This window comes from Prionailurus viverrinus, chromosome E3 (assembly GCF_022837055.1).
Source record: "Prionailurus viverrinus isolate Anna chromosome E3, UM_Priviv_1.0, whole genome shotgun sequence".
Taxonomy (NCBI): Eukaryota; Metazoa; Chordata; class Mammalia; order Carnivora; family Felidae; genus Prionailurus; species Prionailurus viverrinus.
The window spans coordinates 5,996,249-6,011,653 of NC_062576.1; the positions used below are offsets into that span (position 1 = coordinate 5,996,249).

The 15,405-nt window shown below is 44.1% G+C and overlaps 2 protein-coding genes and 1 long non-coding RNA gene across 6 annotated transcripts in view; 1 reads left to right on the forward strand and 2 right to left on the reverse strand.

Annotated features, from left to right (window-relative positions):
- The window catches only part of BAIAP2L1 (BAR/IMD domain containing adaptor protein 2 like 1), a 93,820-nt gene extending 87,518 nt beyond the window's left edge, over window positions 1–6,302 (reverse strand). Inside the window, exon 1 of one of the 3 annotated variants that reach the window (XM_047839514.1) lies at window positions 5,983–6,301. In XM_047839514.1, the coding sequence (XP_047695470.1) occupies window positions 5,983–6,033 (51 nt within the window). In that variant the 5' untranslated portion in view covers window positions 6,034–6,301. Of the gene's footprint in view, window positions 1–5,982 lie in introns of all 3 variants that reach the window. The other 2 variants (XM_047839517.1, XM_047839516.1) reach the window with 2 other exon arrangements.
- A 229-nt stretch (window positions 6,303–6,531) lies between these two features.
- On the forward strand, window positions 6,532–7,639 carry LOC125154830 (uncharacterized). Of its 2 annotated transcripts, XR_007147943.1 has the most exons (3): window positions 6,532–6,616; window positions 6,761–6,972; window positions 7,069–7,639. It is a non-coding gene; the product is annotated as an uncharacterized LOC125154830 (long non-coding RNA). The 2 variants fall into 2 exon arrangements; XR_007147942.1 differs by having other exon boundaries at window positions 6,532–6,972.
- Window positions 7,640–13,966: 6,327 nt separating this feature from the next.
- Window positions 13,967–14,530, reverse strand: LOC125154662 (40S ribosomal protein S17-like). The gene has a single exon (XM_047839196.1). It carries the CDS (start codon window positions 14,528–14,530, stop codon window positions 13,967–13,969), a length of 564 nt encoding a protein of 187 aa, XP_047695152.1.
- Between the last annotated feature and the right edge of the window lie 875 nt (window positions 14,531–15,405).

Here is a 15,405-nt window from a genome sequence, read left to right on the forward strand (position 1 = left end):
TGACAGCCTGGAGCCTGCTTTGGATTCTGTGTCTCCCTCTCCCTCTCTGCACCTCCCCCCCCCCCCCATGCTCTGTTTCTCTCTCAAAAATAAATAGAAAACATTAAAAATTAAAAGAAAAACCCTCAAATTAGCAAGAAAATTCAATTAATCATAACTCTGCACCCCCTCTTCCAGCATTCGGAAAGTTTGTTAAGACATGACTCACCTATGCCCTCAAAACCCCTTATGAAATAAAACTTTTTGATGTGCGCAACTATGATAGTTTTATAGCCTAATAAATTTATGTTTTACTCTACTCAATACCACAGTTGTATGGCCCTCTCTCAGACCCACATTCCCTAGGTCCTCAGTTCTACTTTCTGACATTAAAAATCTCCTAGGGAGTCAGGCTTCTGCTTCGGCTGCAGACATCCAACCCGCAAACTTGGAGCAAATGGTTTTGTTTTGAATTTTAACATTTTATTTGCATACACCCATCAGGGTGGCCAAAATTAAAGGCAAAGAAAATATCAACTGTTGCCAAGGATGAGCTACTGGAACTCTGGTACAACCACTTCGGAAAACTGCTTGGTGGTTTCTACCAACACTAAATATTCAAATACTTTATAACTCAGCAATTCTACTCCCATGTATATATCCAAGAGAAATGAGGGCCTATGGCCATTAGACATGTATTAGAATGTTCATAGCAGCACTATTCATAATACCCTGGAGTAGTTGGAAAACAATCCAAACGCCCCTCAGGAGAATAGATAAATCTTGATACATTCACACAGTGCAGTACTACACAGTAAAAAGAATGAACTAATTACAATTACTCCGCCATGGGCATATCTTACAAACACACTGGGTAAAAGAAGACAAAATGGGCTAAACTAATCAGTGCTGTTAGAAGTTAAGGAAGTTATCTTGGAGGGAGCACAGAGGGAAGGGGGCATGAAAGGGCCTTCAAGGGGGGCTGGGCATGGTCTGCATCTTGATCTGGGTGCTAGTTATACTCATGTGTTCACTTCGTGATGGTTTTATGAGCTATTTACACCAAAGCACACCTTTCAACACATGTATTACAGTTCAATAAAAAGTTTAGGAAATAAAAAATATACCTGCAAATGTCAACAGATAAGTTACATCAATGTTTATACAACTTTTACAATAATTTTTGCTTTTAAATTACAGAATAAATAGCCATGTGGACTGGTGATAAAACCAAAAATCCAATTTGTTGACATTCCATGCACATTAGGTTTCCCCTGCAGGCCTGCCTGTGGCTAATTACAACAGAAGTGCCAAGCAAGAATTAATGCCCAATACTGGCATAATGTCACAAATTTTAATTCAAAAGCAACCTGAAACTTGTGAATGGCGTCCCCTGGCCAAGGGTCCCAGCCTTCCAAGTTTCATAATAAAGGACACTGCTCTGTCTACATAGCAATAATGTTAATATAGTTCTAAAACCTCCTTCCAATCAGGAAAAATGTTATGACAAAAAAAGACAACCATGGTCTGGCTTTGTATTTTCACTTCACTGGACAAAAAGCTACAATACCAGGCTGTTCAGTTTAATACTGACACCTGGCAACGCTTTCGGCTGCTACCTGGCACCTGATTCTTACTGCCTACTTTTACAGTCATCATGGAGCCAAGAGCAAGCTGTCTGGGCTCCTGCAAATCCCATTTTATCTTCAGCATACCTGAAGAAAGCATTACAGGAACAGATGAAGATATCAAATAGTGTATACAGATAACTACAGCAATAAACACATGAGCTAGACCCATACACCACAGGCCACTCTGGAAGCCACCAGGCAGGGACTTTCACTTACACGTCCCAATTAAACCCAAGTCCAGAAAATAAAAAACCATTAAACAGACAAAACCTAGTATATACACCTGATAAAAGAACCTCATTTTCTTATTGAACAAATTTTTATTCAAAACAGAGATGATGAGCGGCACCTGGGTGGCTCAGTCAATTAAGCGTCTGACTTGGGCTCAGGGCATGATCTCAAGGTTTGTGAGTTCGAGCCCCACATCGGGCTCTGTGCTGCCAGCTCAGAGCCTGGAGCCTGCTTCGGATTCTGTGTCTCCCTTTCTCTCTGCCCCTCCCCAACTCACGTTCTGTCTCTGTCTCTCAAAAATAATAAAAAAAATTTTTTTTAAAAACAAAGATGATGAACAAAATGGCAGAAAACTTTGGTGACATCTTAGGTCACCAAATTATGAAAAGGCATTTGATTTGTGCATTTGTTGGCCACTAGAAACTAAACCACTATACATACCCAAAGGAGAGGAATGGAGGCTGGCTGGGTAAATGGCATGTGGATGCTGGTCACCCCTAGACTGTCAGCCTCAGTTTCTTAACAGTAAACAAAATCCATATCCACCTCGAAGGCTGATGTATACTTAGAATGAAACAAATGCTTTATGGAAAGTGTCAAGGGGGGTGGGGGGCCTAGTATAGGTGTTTACTAAGTAAATCAAATAAATGTTCACATAATCAACAAACCCTCATGCCTACTACATGACAAGAAGTGTTCAGAATATAACAAAGCCAAGCGCTTTCCTTTGGGAGCTCACATTTTAGTTAGAGGGGGATGAGAGATAAACGAATAAAATAAATATGTTGTGTAGAATATCCTAAGGTAGTAAGCACTTCATGGGAAAGGTAAAGTTAGGTGGGATTGGGAGATGGATGGTGTTGTCTACAATTTTGAAGAGTGGTTTGAGCAGGCCTCTCTGAGACCGGGACATTTAAACAAAGACTTATGTGTCCCTTCCCTCCCACCCTCTTTTTAAGTAACACTTCCCCCCCCCTTCACTGCTGCTTAGCAAGATTAATGCAGGTATGACACCCCTGGATGACATCACACCCACCCCTCCTCAACTTCCTACCGCTTTAACAGTTCTAACTTCTAGGAAGGTTGTGGTTACTATTAATTAAAGGTTTTTTTTTTTTTTTTTTTTTTTTTTTTTTTTTTTTTTTTTTTTAAATTTTTTTTTTTTCAACGTTTATTTATTTTTGGGACAGAGAGAGACAGAGCATGAATGGGGGAGGGGCAGAGAGAGAGGGAGACGCAGAATCGGAAACAGGCTCCAGGCTCTGAGCCATCAGCCCAGAGCCTGACGCGGGGCTCGAACTCCCGGACCGCGAGATCGTGACCTGGCTGAAGTCGGACGCTTAACCGACTGCGCCACCCAGGCGCCCCTAAAGGTTTTTTTTGAAATGTATTTCTTCCTCGTACCAGTAAAGCATGTACTCATCAGAAAATCACACAAAATCACAAGCAAGCACTGAGGGCAAATTATGGGCATACTATGTGGAGAAGGGGAGGGATCTTTGGGAACTCTAATTAGCAACAGTAACCTTGCTTGACATTTTGGGGCTTATTATCATACCATTTGTTTGTGAAGTTGTAAAACACACACCCTCCTGGGATTCAGCATAGGTCTGGAATAATCTTTTGTCCAAGTATACATTTTAGAAAACCCAGTAAATATGTAAATAAATACTGAAAGATACTTAATACTGCATACAGAGAGTCACACTACTTTATAATCCCCCACTTTCTCTAAAGATTTTATTCCTTTATTCCAAAGCTGGAGAAATTTGAGTATTTAAAAAAAAAAAAATCTAAAATCCATACTAGCTGCAAGCCATTAAATCTCATTTGCAGGTGGCTTTTGTAACTGCACCTGGTTAGGTTATGTTTCCATTAGTTAAACACTGTAGATTGTTAGGTAACATAAAGGAAATCTCTTAAAAAACCAAAAAAAAAACCAAAAAAAAAAACCTAGAATCATCAACACTGCCAGATTTTTACCATATTAAGCTTAAATTGTTTTCAGTTTTGGTCATCAGGGGTGGCGTGGGGAAGAACTCAATGAGGAGGTGGGGCAAGATTGCAGGCTTTCAACCAGACCTGCAAATGTAAAATTTCACTATGCATTTCCACCATAGCCCAAGCATGAGCCAGCAGCATTCCCCTCCTAGACTATATATAAACTTGCTGTCTGGAGCTGTAAATTCTTTTACCACCATTCAACATAAAAAACACGACACCAAAACATTAACGGAAAAATGGGCATTAAAGTCAATCAACAGGGGCACCTGGATGGCTCAGTCAGTTGGGCATCCAGCTTCAGTTCAGGGCACGATCTCACGGTTGGTGGGTTCGAGCCCCTCATCGGGCTCGGTGCTGGCAGCTCCGAGCCCGGAGCCTGCTTCAGATTCTGTGTCTCCCTCTCTCTCTGCCCCTCCCCAACTCGCACTCTGTCTCTGCCTCTTGAAAATAAATAAATGTTAAAAAAAATTTTTTTTAAATTAAGTCAATCAACAAACATTTGTGAGCTTTCAACGTGTTTTAAGACACTTGGGAATGGAAAGCCATAAGTAACTGGTCTCTGATGTTCAGGGTATTGCACCTTTTCAAAGTATGAGAATGAAGCTTCTTGCATCCTGCCCCAGTTCTCTGGGGTTGGCATTTGTGACACTACAACTCACTTGAGCACAGCCCTTCCACTGAGTCATTGCTAAAAGTGAAAGGAAAAAGTGGGAGAAAAAACAGAGTTACTTCGGAGCATCTGATCGCCTGTCTCAAATTGATCTCTCATCCCAGATTGGAAAGATCTATGTGCCTGTCTTCCTGGAGGCAGGAAGATAGGAACTTGGGTGCTCACGGTGTTTTCGTGCCCCAGTGGACACTCAGACTGCCTGATATCTGCAATGATCCGCATTCCTCAATTGCACTGGGTTTTTCCTTAACTGACGCTCGCAGGAGTGGCTCCAATCCCGCGGGTCTTCGAGTAAGAATGTTTTATTTACACACCGTCAACACCCCACACTGCCAGCCCCACCACCTTCAGGATCACTTAAATATTAACAATCTCAATACAAATGTAAACCTTTAACATTCAAGTTTCTGCGATTTCTAAAAACTGCCTTGTGTCAAGGAAACAGTTACTACTGAGACCAAAAATGCTGTGTCCACTGCGTCTAGCATAACTTTCTAGAAAATATAATTCACGTTACCCATTTGTGTATTCAGAAGGGAATCAATTATTTTGAACTCAAAAGACAGATGACGACGATATTTTCACACTCTTCTTTATTCCTTTCCTATAAAAGTCAATGAACTCTGATTTCATGAATTCACTCAGACCTTTCAACCCTAGAGACTAAATTTTAGGGCTAAAAAAAAAAAAAAAAAAAAAGTCTATAAAAGTGACCAAAAGGTGGGCCTTAAAAATGGCTACAAATGAATTTAGAGGACTTGAATTTTGAATTAAAACAGAAGTTGTTTGGTAGTCTATTAATAGCAGATGATTAAGCACGTATCTTATTTCAACTGGAATTCTTTTACAAGCACTTAAACGTACTAAACTGGCCACTAATCCCAAATCTGTGTCTGCTTCTGGGAAAAAAAAACGCTTTCATAATAAAGACAAGTTAAGAGCGTGACCGTCAACGCATTCCTTCAGGTAAGGTCCATTTTCATTAGAACCTCGGGGGCGGCCGGGGGGAGGGGTCCTGGGACCCCGGTCGCCTCCCGGGACAATCGCCCAGCGGAATGCGGCGCCGCGCGAGGCAGGGTCCCCGAGCCCGCGGCGCCCCCCGGACGCACCTGGCGCGGCCCGAGCACAGCGCGCCGCTCGCCCACCTCCTCGCAGGCAGGAAAGTGGCGCTGCTCCCGGGCCCCCGAGAGCCCGGGCGCAGCGGCCCCCCAGGGGCGGGACACTCTCCCCTCACCCCCACGTCTGGCTGTGAAACGTGTGGCTAGCAGGGCGTCACAGCGCCGGGAGGGGGAGGGTGTTCCCGCGTCAAGTCCCCTCCTCGCCCCGACCTTTCCCCGGGCGACGACCGCGAGCCGCCGCGGGGCCTCCCCGCTTCCCCGGCCTCGACCTCCCAGCCCGTGCCTTCCCGGGCCCCGGGCCTCCCGCCCTCGAACGGCGAGGCCCCGGGACCGTCCTGGACCCGCTTACCCGGTAGGTGTTCTCCGTGAGCCGGTTCACCTCCTCCGGCCCCCGCGACATGGCTGCAGCCGCCCGGCGGGGCGACGCGGGACGACGCGGCGGGGCCTCGTGGCCGCCCGACCCTGGGCGGCGGGAGCGCCGGTGCGGCTGAGGGGCCCTCGAAGGTCGGCCGCTGCCACAGCCGTCGGTCCCGCAGTGCCGGCGCGCTCCTCCGCCGCCAAAATGTCAAAAGTTGTAGCGCCGCCGCCGCCGCCGCCCGTGAAGAACTGAGGAGACGCGGCCTGACGCGGCGGGGCTAGGCGAGGCGAGGCGAGGCGAGCGGGCCGGGTGGCCCCACCTGAGGCGGGAGGGGTGGGCGGGGCCGGAGTGGGCGGGGCGGCTCCACCTGAGGCGGACGAGTGGAGGGACGGGGAGGAGGCGGGCCGAGCCGGGGGGGGCGGGGCAGCGTGGCCTGGGTGGGCGGGGCGGAGGCGAGCTGGGCCGAGAGGGCGGGGCGGCCCCACCTGGGGCGCCGGAGGCGGGGCGGCCACCCTTTGCCTCGTTGCTGCCCGCGGAGAGCTCCTGACTCGCGGCCGCCCGGATCCCGCGAGGCATCGGTACCTCGCGATGCTGTTCTACTTGGACAGAGCCCGCAGGGGGGACGGTGAGGCCCCAAGACCCACGCTTTCCGCGGGCGCCCCTCCGTGCTGTCTCTTGGGGGCTGCGGGAAGGGGGACCCAAGTCCCCCAGTTGTATTGATTTCGCTGCTTGACCCCCTTCCTGCGCACCCCTCTCGCTGACCCTAAAGACCTGAGGGATCCCAAGGCAGGGGCTCTCATAGATGGAGGAAGGAGGCTGCCACCTGCAGTTTTGGAAGCTCCTGTTGGATTAGAAACTTAATGAATGCCAAGATATGGTCGCAGAAACGGCAGTACATTTTTAAACTTTACATCAAGAACGACCTTTAATGTTAGGTAGCCGTGCTATTCAGGAGATCGTTACTGGATTTAGAGAGCCACCGTGAGCTGAGGTGTTGTGGAGGGAACTCTTCCTTTCAACACTTACAGTGAGCAGGTGTGTGGCTCCTGATGCTCCCTGTCCTCTTCTCCACCCCAGCTCCAGCCCAGACCCTGAGGATCCAGAACAGTCTTCTTCAGACAGGAGCCACGGCTTAATATCTGAGACATCCTCCCAACAAGGAGGTCTTATTCTGGTTTTCAAAAGCTTCCATTTGGGTGCAATTGCATCTTTTATGAGCTGTTAGGATATGAGGCTTCTAAACCGCTCTTGTGATAAAGTTCAATTGGAAATGTACACAAAGAAGGCACTGTGTGTCCCAGATGAGAACACCAAGAGAATGAAATGTGGCTGGACTTAGAACAGAGACAACCACTTGGACTCTGGGACAATGTTACCGGGTTTTACAAGTTATAAAACATCATGCTTGGGAACCAAAAGATTATGTGTTCTCAGGTGTTGGGGGAAATAACACATCAGCCCTAGGTTTCAGGCAGTGGAAGTGACTGCCTCCTTCCTTAAGAGATCTCTAGCATTTGGTTCATAAGATTTGCCAATTGGGTTTCATTTGCCATATTGAGGTGAACTCATGACCTTATAATTACCATCGTTATGTATTAGGCTCCTCACGTATGTCTGCTGGTTTTCATTTAAACTTGAAAATCCCTGACTTAACTTTGCAGGTCTCCTTTTGTCTTAGAACTAACCTCTGTGCTTTCTGATGAATGGGGTCATTTCACTCTCTGCTGCAGGGCAGTCAGTCAACCGAGGAGCTGGAAAAGAGAGCAGAGGCTTAACCTTTAACACCCCACAGCTCAGCAGTGTAGCTCAGAGTCAGAAAAGACAGAGATTAACAAACCACCTTAAAACTGGCAAGCATCTCAGATGGCCTGATTTGATTGCCAAGGTTGATATTTGATCAAAGGACCAGGTTCATGACTGTATGCAAATCTACAAACAGATATTCTGTTATATGTAACTCTCCTTTATGGAAATAATTTCCTGGTTGGGACCATCCTGCTCCTTTAGAAGTCTTCTTGGTCTGTACAGACATTAAGAATAGTGCCATTCAGCTCTCAGCTTAGTAGTTAGCATATAGATGCCTGGTAGTTGTTTGTTGAACAAGAGTATGAGTATTGATTATCTGTTCCATGCCAGGCGCTCTGCTGGGAGGGGTGGGTGCAGGAACGCAAGATGAACTGCCCTTGACCGAAGCCCTTAATGCATACGCAAGAAGTAGAATTCAAGGAGGACCCTAATGGAAGGTGTAGTCGAGGTACAGTCAAAGGTGCTGTCGGTGTGAAAAGGTGGGAGACCTCTCAAAAGGCCAGTTGTATTAGGCTCTTCAAGTGCGTTTGTTGGTTTCATGCAAACTTGAAACTGAACTTGAAGTTGTACTAAGACTTCCTGACGCTCTGGGCAAGGAAAGTGAAACCCATAGAAAGGAATGACTCAGGAGAAGGTGAGGAGAAGCCACTTGGCCCAACAGTTTTCCATCTGCTGGGAAAGCCCTGCAGCGGCCCTCCCCCAACCCAGAACACGAGTGGCCTGAAGAAGAGTGGGCCCTGCACAGGTCCCGAGGGGCAGGCACCCAAGGTTTCCTCTTTTAACTTTTGCTTGAGTTTAAACAAGTAAAAATCCTGTTTATGTTAACAAAGTTTGTAAGAGGCAATCGCAGATGCCAACATCACTAAGACTTTGAAAGCCACACTCCTAACAGGCTCTTGTTTTGAGGTTTTACCTTCTTCGGAACTTACTGACAAGGGGCTCTCAGCCTTGCCGAATGCTCCAGGATGCACATGAGAATTCCACTCTGCTTTGCGACACAAGAGGTCTCTGTCGATATGATAGTAGTTTGGGGCAAATTCCCATATGAAATGCAAGAGGGAGAATAGGGCTTTAAGTATTCCCATTCTGAAAAGGCAATGTGAGTTGGAGACTCGTTGGCTGTTCTGTAACTTTCTCCCTGTCCAAGGTGCGTTGCCTTCTCCAGGGCACCAAGTTCACTTCTGCTATGGAGTTTCTCACAAGCTGTTCCTTTAGCCCAGAATGTGCTTCCCCCACTCACACAGCATTTTCCCATAATTTGGATTTTAGCCTAGATGCAGCTTCAGAGGGGCCTTCCTTAACCCCTCCACCTGCAGACGTTATTTTAGACCCTCTCTATCATGGCATGTTCTTTTCTTTAAAAAAATTTTTTTTTAAATGTTTGTTTATTTTTGACAGAGAGAGAGAGACAGAGCATGAGCAGGGGAGGGGCAGAGAGAGAGGGAGACACAGAATCCGAAGCAGGCTCCAGGCTCCGAGCTGTCAGCACAGAGCCCAATGTGGGGCTTGAACTCACAAACCACGAGATCATGACCTGAGCCCAAGTTGGATGCTCAACCGACTGAGCCACCCAGGCACCCCTTGGCATGTTCTTTTCTAATAGTGCTTATCGCTTGCTATGGTAGGTTGGAGAATGACTCCCCAAGGCTGTCCAAGTCCAAGCTTTGGAAACTGTGAATGTTAACTCACATGGCAAAAGAGACTCTGCAAATGAGATCAAAGATTTTGGGAGGAGGGGATAATCTGGGATTATCTGGATGGACTGGATGTAGTCACAAAGGTCCATATAAGAGGGACATGGGAGAAGTCAGGGGAGGAGGAGAAGTGATACAGAGGCAGAGCCTGTCATGATGCATTCTGAAGACCAAGGAAGGGGCCACAAGCCAAGGAATAACAAGGAGGTCACTAGGAGCTGGCAAGGCAAGTATACAGACCCTTCCATTGGAGCCTCCAGAAGGAACTACCTCTGCAGACACCTTGATCTCAGCCCTGTGAAACTCATCTCACACTTCTGCCCCAGAACTGTAAAAGAATAAATGCATGTTGTTTTGAGCCACTAAATGTGTAGTAATTTGTTGGGAACTAATACACTAGCTACACTTTTCCTTGTTCATTTCTCTATTGATTGTCTCTTTCCACTCCATTCTCCCATTAGAATGCAAATATCACGAGGGCAGGGCTGACTCCTGTCTGGTTCTCTGCAGGTGGCTCAGTGCCTGGCACACAGTAGGTGCTCAAGAACTGTTCTAAGAAGATACATTTATGAGGTAGTCAAAAGGCTCTTTATTTCACAAAAAGCAACTATGTCAGGGGTTTGCTTTTCCAGCTTTCAAAAAACGATAAAATAGACTGCAAAACAGATGATGGGTCTGAAGTCCTTGGTGAGACTATACAGATATTAGATTCAATTCACCAAATACCAAAAGGTAGCAAAGCATTGGCATAAACAAATTTTGAGAAAAATTCCTGAACTTTTTACAATGTGCAGTGCATGGCAGACATCCAGTCACTGTTGTATGGACAATCTGAGAATGTTAGCACTCAAGAAAAGTTAAATACTCATTCTATTTATGAAAACACTAGGGACACCTGGGTGGCTCCGTTGGTTAAGCCTCCGACTTTGGTTCAGGTCATAATTTCTCAGTTTGTGTGTTTGAGCCCTGTGTCAGGCTCTGTGCTGACGGCTCTGCTGCTTCGGATTCTGTGTCTCCTTCTCTCTCTGCCCCTCCCCTGCTCACACTCTGTCTCTCAAAAATAAATAAACGTTAAAAAAAAACACACTAAATAATGGCTCTAAAGTATAGTGGCTTATTAACCTTTCATGTAGGTCCTTCTAAGAATAAGAGTTAAATGCAAAATACATTAATATATTTTAAATGCTATATGACTATGAAGCTTTCAATGATTCCATAAAATACACGTGAAAGCCAATTTTGTCACTTCAATGGCATTTGAACCACTTCTGCTTTTCAACTTTGCTCAATTTTTTCAACTTTGTTCAAATTTAGGAAAGCTCAAATCTTAATCCATCTTCTCTACTGTTCCTGAATTACTAACAAGTACTGTGAAAATGTTGTTTTGTAGTATTGACATGCTATTCAGAACCGACATTTTGTTTGTATCTTATGCCAATGAACACTTAATTTTGTAATGAAATCAGAGCTGGAGTTTCGAAAGGGCTCTCTCTACTGACTGATAGTTTACCTGGGTATAGAAATCAGACTTCTCTTTGATATTTTGCCCATCTTTATCTTACTGTGTTGCATTCTGGATAATTTTTCCAGAATCATCCTCTGCATCACTCATTCTTTCTTTGGCTGTGTCAAATTCCTGTGTAATCAATCTGCCCATTGAGTTTTAAATTTCAATATTTTTTATTTCTATAATTCTACTTGGTTCTCTTTCAACTATCACTTTCTGTTAAAAAAAACAGCTTTATTGGGCTATAATTCACATACCATACAATGTATCTATTTAAAGTGTACAATTTAATGGTCTTTAGGTTATTCGTGAAGTTGGGCATTCAATTTTAGAACATTTTCATCACCCCAAAAGCAATCCTGTAATGATTAGCTGTTAGTCTTTATCTTCCTTCAACCCTGTCTCCTAGTCCTATACAACCACTAGATCCACTTTCTGTCTCTGTAGATTTGTCTACTCTGAACATTTCATACAAATGGGATCATAGAATGTGTGGTCTTTTGTGATTGGTTTCTTTCATTTAGTATAGTGCTTTCAAGGTTCATCCATGTTGTAGTATGTATCAGGACTGAGTTCCTTTTGGTTGCTGGATAATATTCCAATATTTCATCATATACCACTTTTGCTTATCCATTCATCCATCAGTGGACATCTGGATTATTTCTACTTTTTGGTTTTTGTGACGAATACTGCTGTGAACATTTGTATGTAAGTTTCTATGTTTCTTAGGTACACATCTGAGAGTGCGTTTGCAGGGTCCTTCCATGCTGAACAGTTTTGAGAACTGCCAAATGGTTTTTCAAAGTGGCTGCATCATTTTACATTTCCACCAGCAATGTATGAGGGTTCCAATTTCCCCACATCTTTGTCAACATTTGTTGTCCATTTTTCTTAGGCTCTCATCCTGGGTGTAAATTGCTAACTTGTGGTTTTGATTTGCATTCTCTAATGGCTAATGATGTTGAGTATCTTTTCATGCACTTAATTGTATATCATCTTTGGAGACTGTCTATTCAGATCTTTGACCCATTTTTAAATTGTGTTATTTTATCTTCTGATTATTGAGTTGCCAGTGTTCTTCATGTATTCTGGATGTGAGTCTCTCACATATCTCTTATCAGATGTACGACTTACAAATATTTTCTCCCATTCTGTAGGTTGTCCTTTCACCTCCGTGATGGTGTCCTTTGAAGCACACACATACAAATTTTTTAACGTTTATTTATTTTGAGAGAGAGAGAGGTGCATGTGTGCACATGAGCGGGGTGGCAGGGGCAGAGAGAGAGGAAAGAGAGAATCCTGTGCTTACAGTGCAGAAGCCAGCGTGGGGCTCAATTCCACAAACTGTGAGACCATGTCCTGAACTAAATCTGGACCATGTCCAGATGCTTAACCAACTGAGCCACCCAGGCACCCCTGAAAAATTTAATTTCAAATCCAATGTATCTAAATTTTTTTCTGTTGTTGCTTGTGATTTTGGTGTCATATAAGAAACCATTGCCTAACCCAAGGTCATCCTATGTGTTCATCTAAGAGTTCTATAGTTTTACATTTATATCTACATTTCAAGTTAACTTTTGGATATAGTGTAAGAAAGGGGCTCAACCTCATCCTTTAGCTTGTGGCTATCCAGTTGTCCCAGCATCATTTGTTCAAAAGATCATTCTTTACCTCATTGAGTTGTCTTGGTGCCCTTGTCAAAAATTAATTGGCCATAAATGTAAGGGTTTATCTCTGGACTTTCCATTCTGTTCAGTTGATCTATACGCCTATCCTACCACAACAATGCTATACTGTCTTGATTCCTGTAGCTCTGCATTAAGTCTTGAAATTGGAAACTGTGAGTCCTCCAACTTTGTCTTCTTCAGATTGTTTTTGGCTACTCTGAGTGCCTTGTATTTCATATCAATTTTAGTATTTGCCTGTTAATTTATGCAGGAAAAGGATCTGGGATTTTGATATGGTCTTATTGGATCTGTAGATCAATTTGGGAAGTATTACTACCTTAACAATGTTAAGTCTTCTGATCCATGAATGTAGAATGTCCCCCCATTTATCTAGGTCTTTTATTTCTTCAAACAGTGATTTGTGGTTTACAAAGTACAAGTTTTACACTTCTTTTGTTAAATTTATTCCTAAGTATTTTTGATGCTAATGTAAATTGAACGGTTTTCTTATTTTCATTTTCAGATTGCTCGTTGAGAATGTACAGAAATATAATTGATTTTTATGTATTTATCTGGTAACCTTGTTATCAGATTGAGGAAATTCCCTTATATTCCTAGTTTGTCAAGTGTATTGTAATGAAAGTGTTAATTTTTTTCCCAATGCTTTTTCTGTGTCTTGTGAGATGATCATGGGTTTTTTGGTCCTTTGTTCTGTCGATTCGGTGTATTACAATGATTGAACTTTCGTATTTTGTATCACCCTTGCATTCCTGGGATGCATTCCCCTTAGTCATGGTGTATAATCCTTTTTATTATTGCTGGATTCAGTTTGCTAGTATTTTATTGATGATTCTTACATTTGTATCATAAGGGACATTGATGTGTTGTTTTCTTGTGATGTCTTTGACTGATTTTGATATTAGGGCAATACTGATCCTATAGAAGGAATTGGGAAATGTTCCCTCATCTGCTGTTCTTTGGAAGGGTTTATGAAGAATTGGTATTTATTTTTCCTTGAATGTTTGGTAGCATTCACCAGGGAAGCCACCTAGATCTGAACTTTGCTTTGTGGGCAGTTCTAAAACCATGAATCCAATCTCTTTTTATAGGGTCTTTCTGTTTCTTTTTCAGATGTTATTTCCTTATGGTTTCTATTCCTTCTTCTCTGTAATCACTTGCAATATTATTTTATAGTTTCTCCCAGATAGTTCTGTGTCATTTCTGTTTGTTTGTTTTACTTTGTCTGGTTTGGTTATTTATTGTTTCGTTTAGCCATGGTTGTGTTTGCTGTGCATGCTCTCTCATGGCGAATCACAACTTTCTTTATCCGTTTTGGGAATTTGTTGTTGCTGTTTTCGTCCAAGGTTTATTGACGATATCGGAGCACAGCAGAAGGAGTCACGTGGTGTCCCGGAGTTCATGCCAACTGTAGGCTGTGTGACCTGCAGGCTGGACAGACTGCCAAAGTCCAAGAGCTTCAACATTTCCTCAGTGTCAGGATCTACTTCATTGATCTCCTGATCCAGGACTGAGACCTCAGGAACATAATGATCTCTCCTTTCTCTCTCTTCCTTCTGCAACTTAATGGAGATCCCGCTTCCCGGGCCTCTCTGAATCTGCTTCACCCGTTGAGTGACATCAACTGCTATCTCGCTGTAGAGGTTCTTGTTGGCAATAGCGGTGGTCTCCTTGCACACGCACTTATTGGCGTGGGAGTCGTTGCCTAGGCATGTGTAGTACTTCTCAGCGATGACCCGGGCCACCTTCTTCACGGTGTTGGTGCGAACGTGGCCCACGTTGGTGGATCTGGTAATTATTATGAGGTCATCTTGCGTGGTGATCCACTTTGTCTGGAAAAACCCCATGTGGCCTGGGTTATAAAATGTTCCTCCAGGAAAGCTTTTCATTTGTTCCTGCCAGGCCCTTCAAGAAGATTACCAAGGGAGGGTATAAAATTCAGACTCTGCCCCTGCCCCGTGTCATAGGTTTGGTGGGTTAATTTCTCTTAGGATAGTATTTTCTTCTACTAAACCCCCAATGAAGCCAAATTCCTCTGTCCTCTCCCTGGGCCGGAAAGTACCTTCTAGCACCTCTCTTACTGGCATGCAGTCTTCTGAGGATCCCATCTGTGTGAATGGGTCTTACTGTCTACTCGCCATCTTGTACAGGTCCCAAGTCCTTATACAGGTGGAACTTCTATAATATTGGAAACATCTGACCATTTGGACCAGTTTTCAGCTCTAACACTCCACACCCATAAGGGCTGCTATATCATCTGTCCTGGGCGCTTGGTTTTCTTCCCTTTGTGTTTTTGACATCTGTTGTTGCCTTCTCCCTGCCCCCCCCCCCCCCCGCCCCCCAAAACTCGGCTGCGTGTTAAAATATTTTTGTTACATTTTATATGTCATTTCAAGTATTTGTAACTGGAGGAATTCTGGGTTGTACAGTCTGCCAGAAGCCTGAAAGGGCCTTTGTAGTCTCCCTTTGAGGCTGCTTCTGGGGTGATAAGCACTGGGCTAGGAGGCCAAGGATCACATTCCCTTTATCAGTATGTAGGACCGGGCAAGGCATTTTCCACTTCTTGGTCTGTTTTTTCACGTCCCGATTAGGGTGGTTGGTCCTCAAATTACTCTCAGTTCTAAAATTCTCTGATTTTTTTTTTCTTTTTTTTAAAGTCCTGTCCACAGCACTTATTCTGAAGTCTTATTCTCCAGGTGCAGATTGGCCTCTGTGAGGAGAG

Coding starts and splice junctions, on each gene's coding strand:
- LOC125154662 (XM_047839196.1), bottom strand. CDS start 14,530: ATGGGGTTTTTCCAGACAAAGTGGATCACCACGCAAGATGACCTCATA.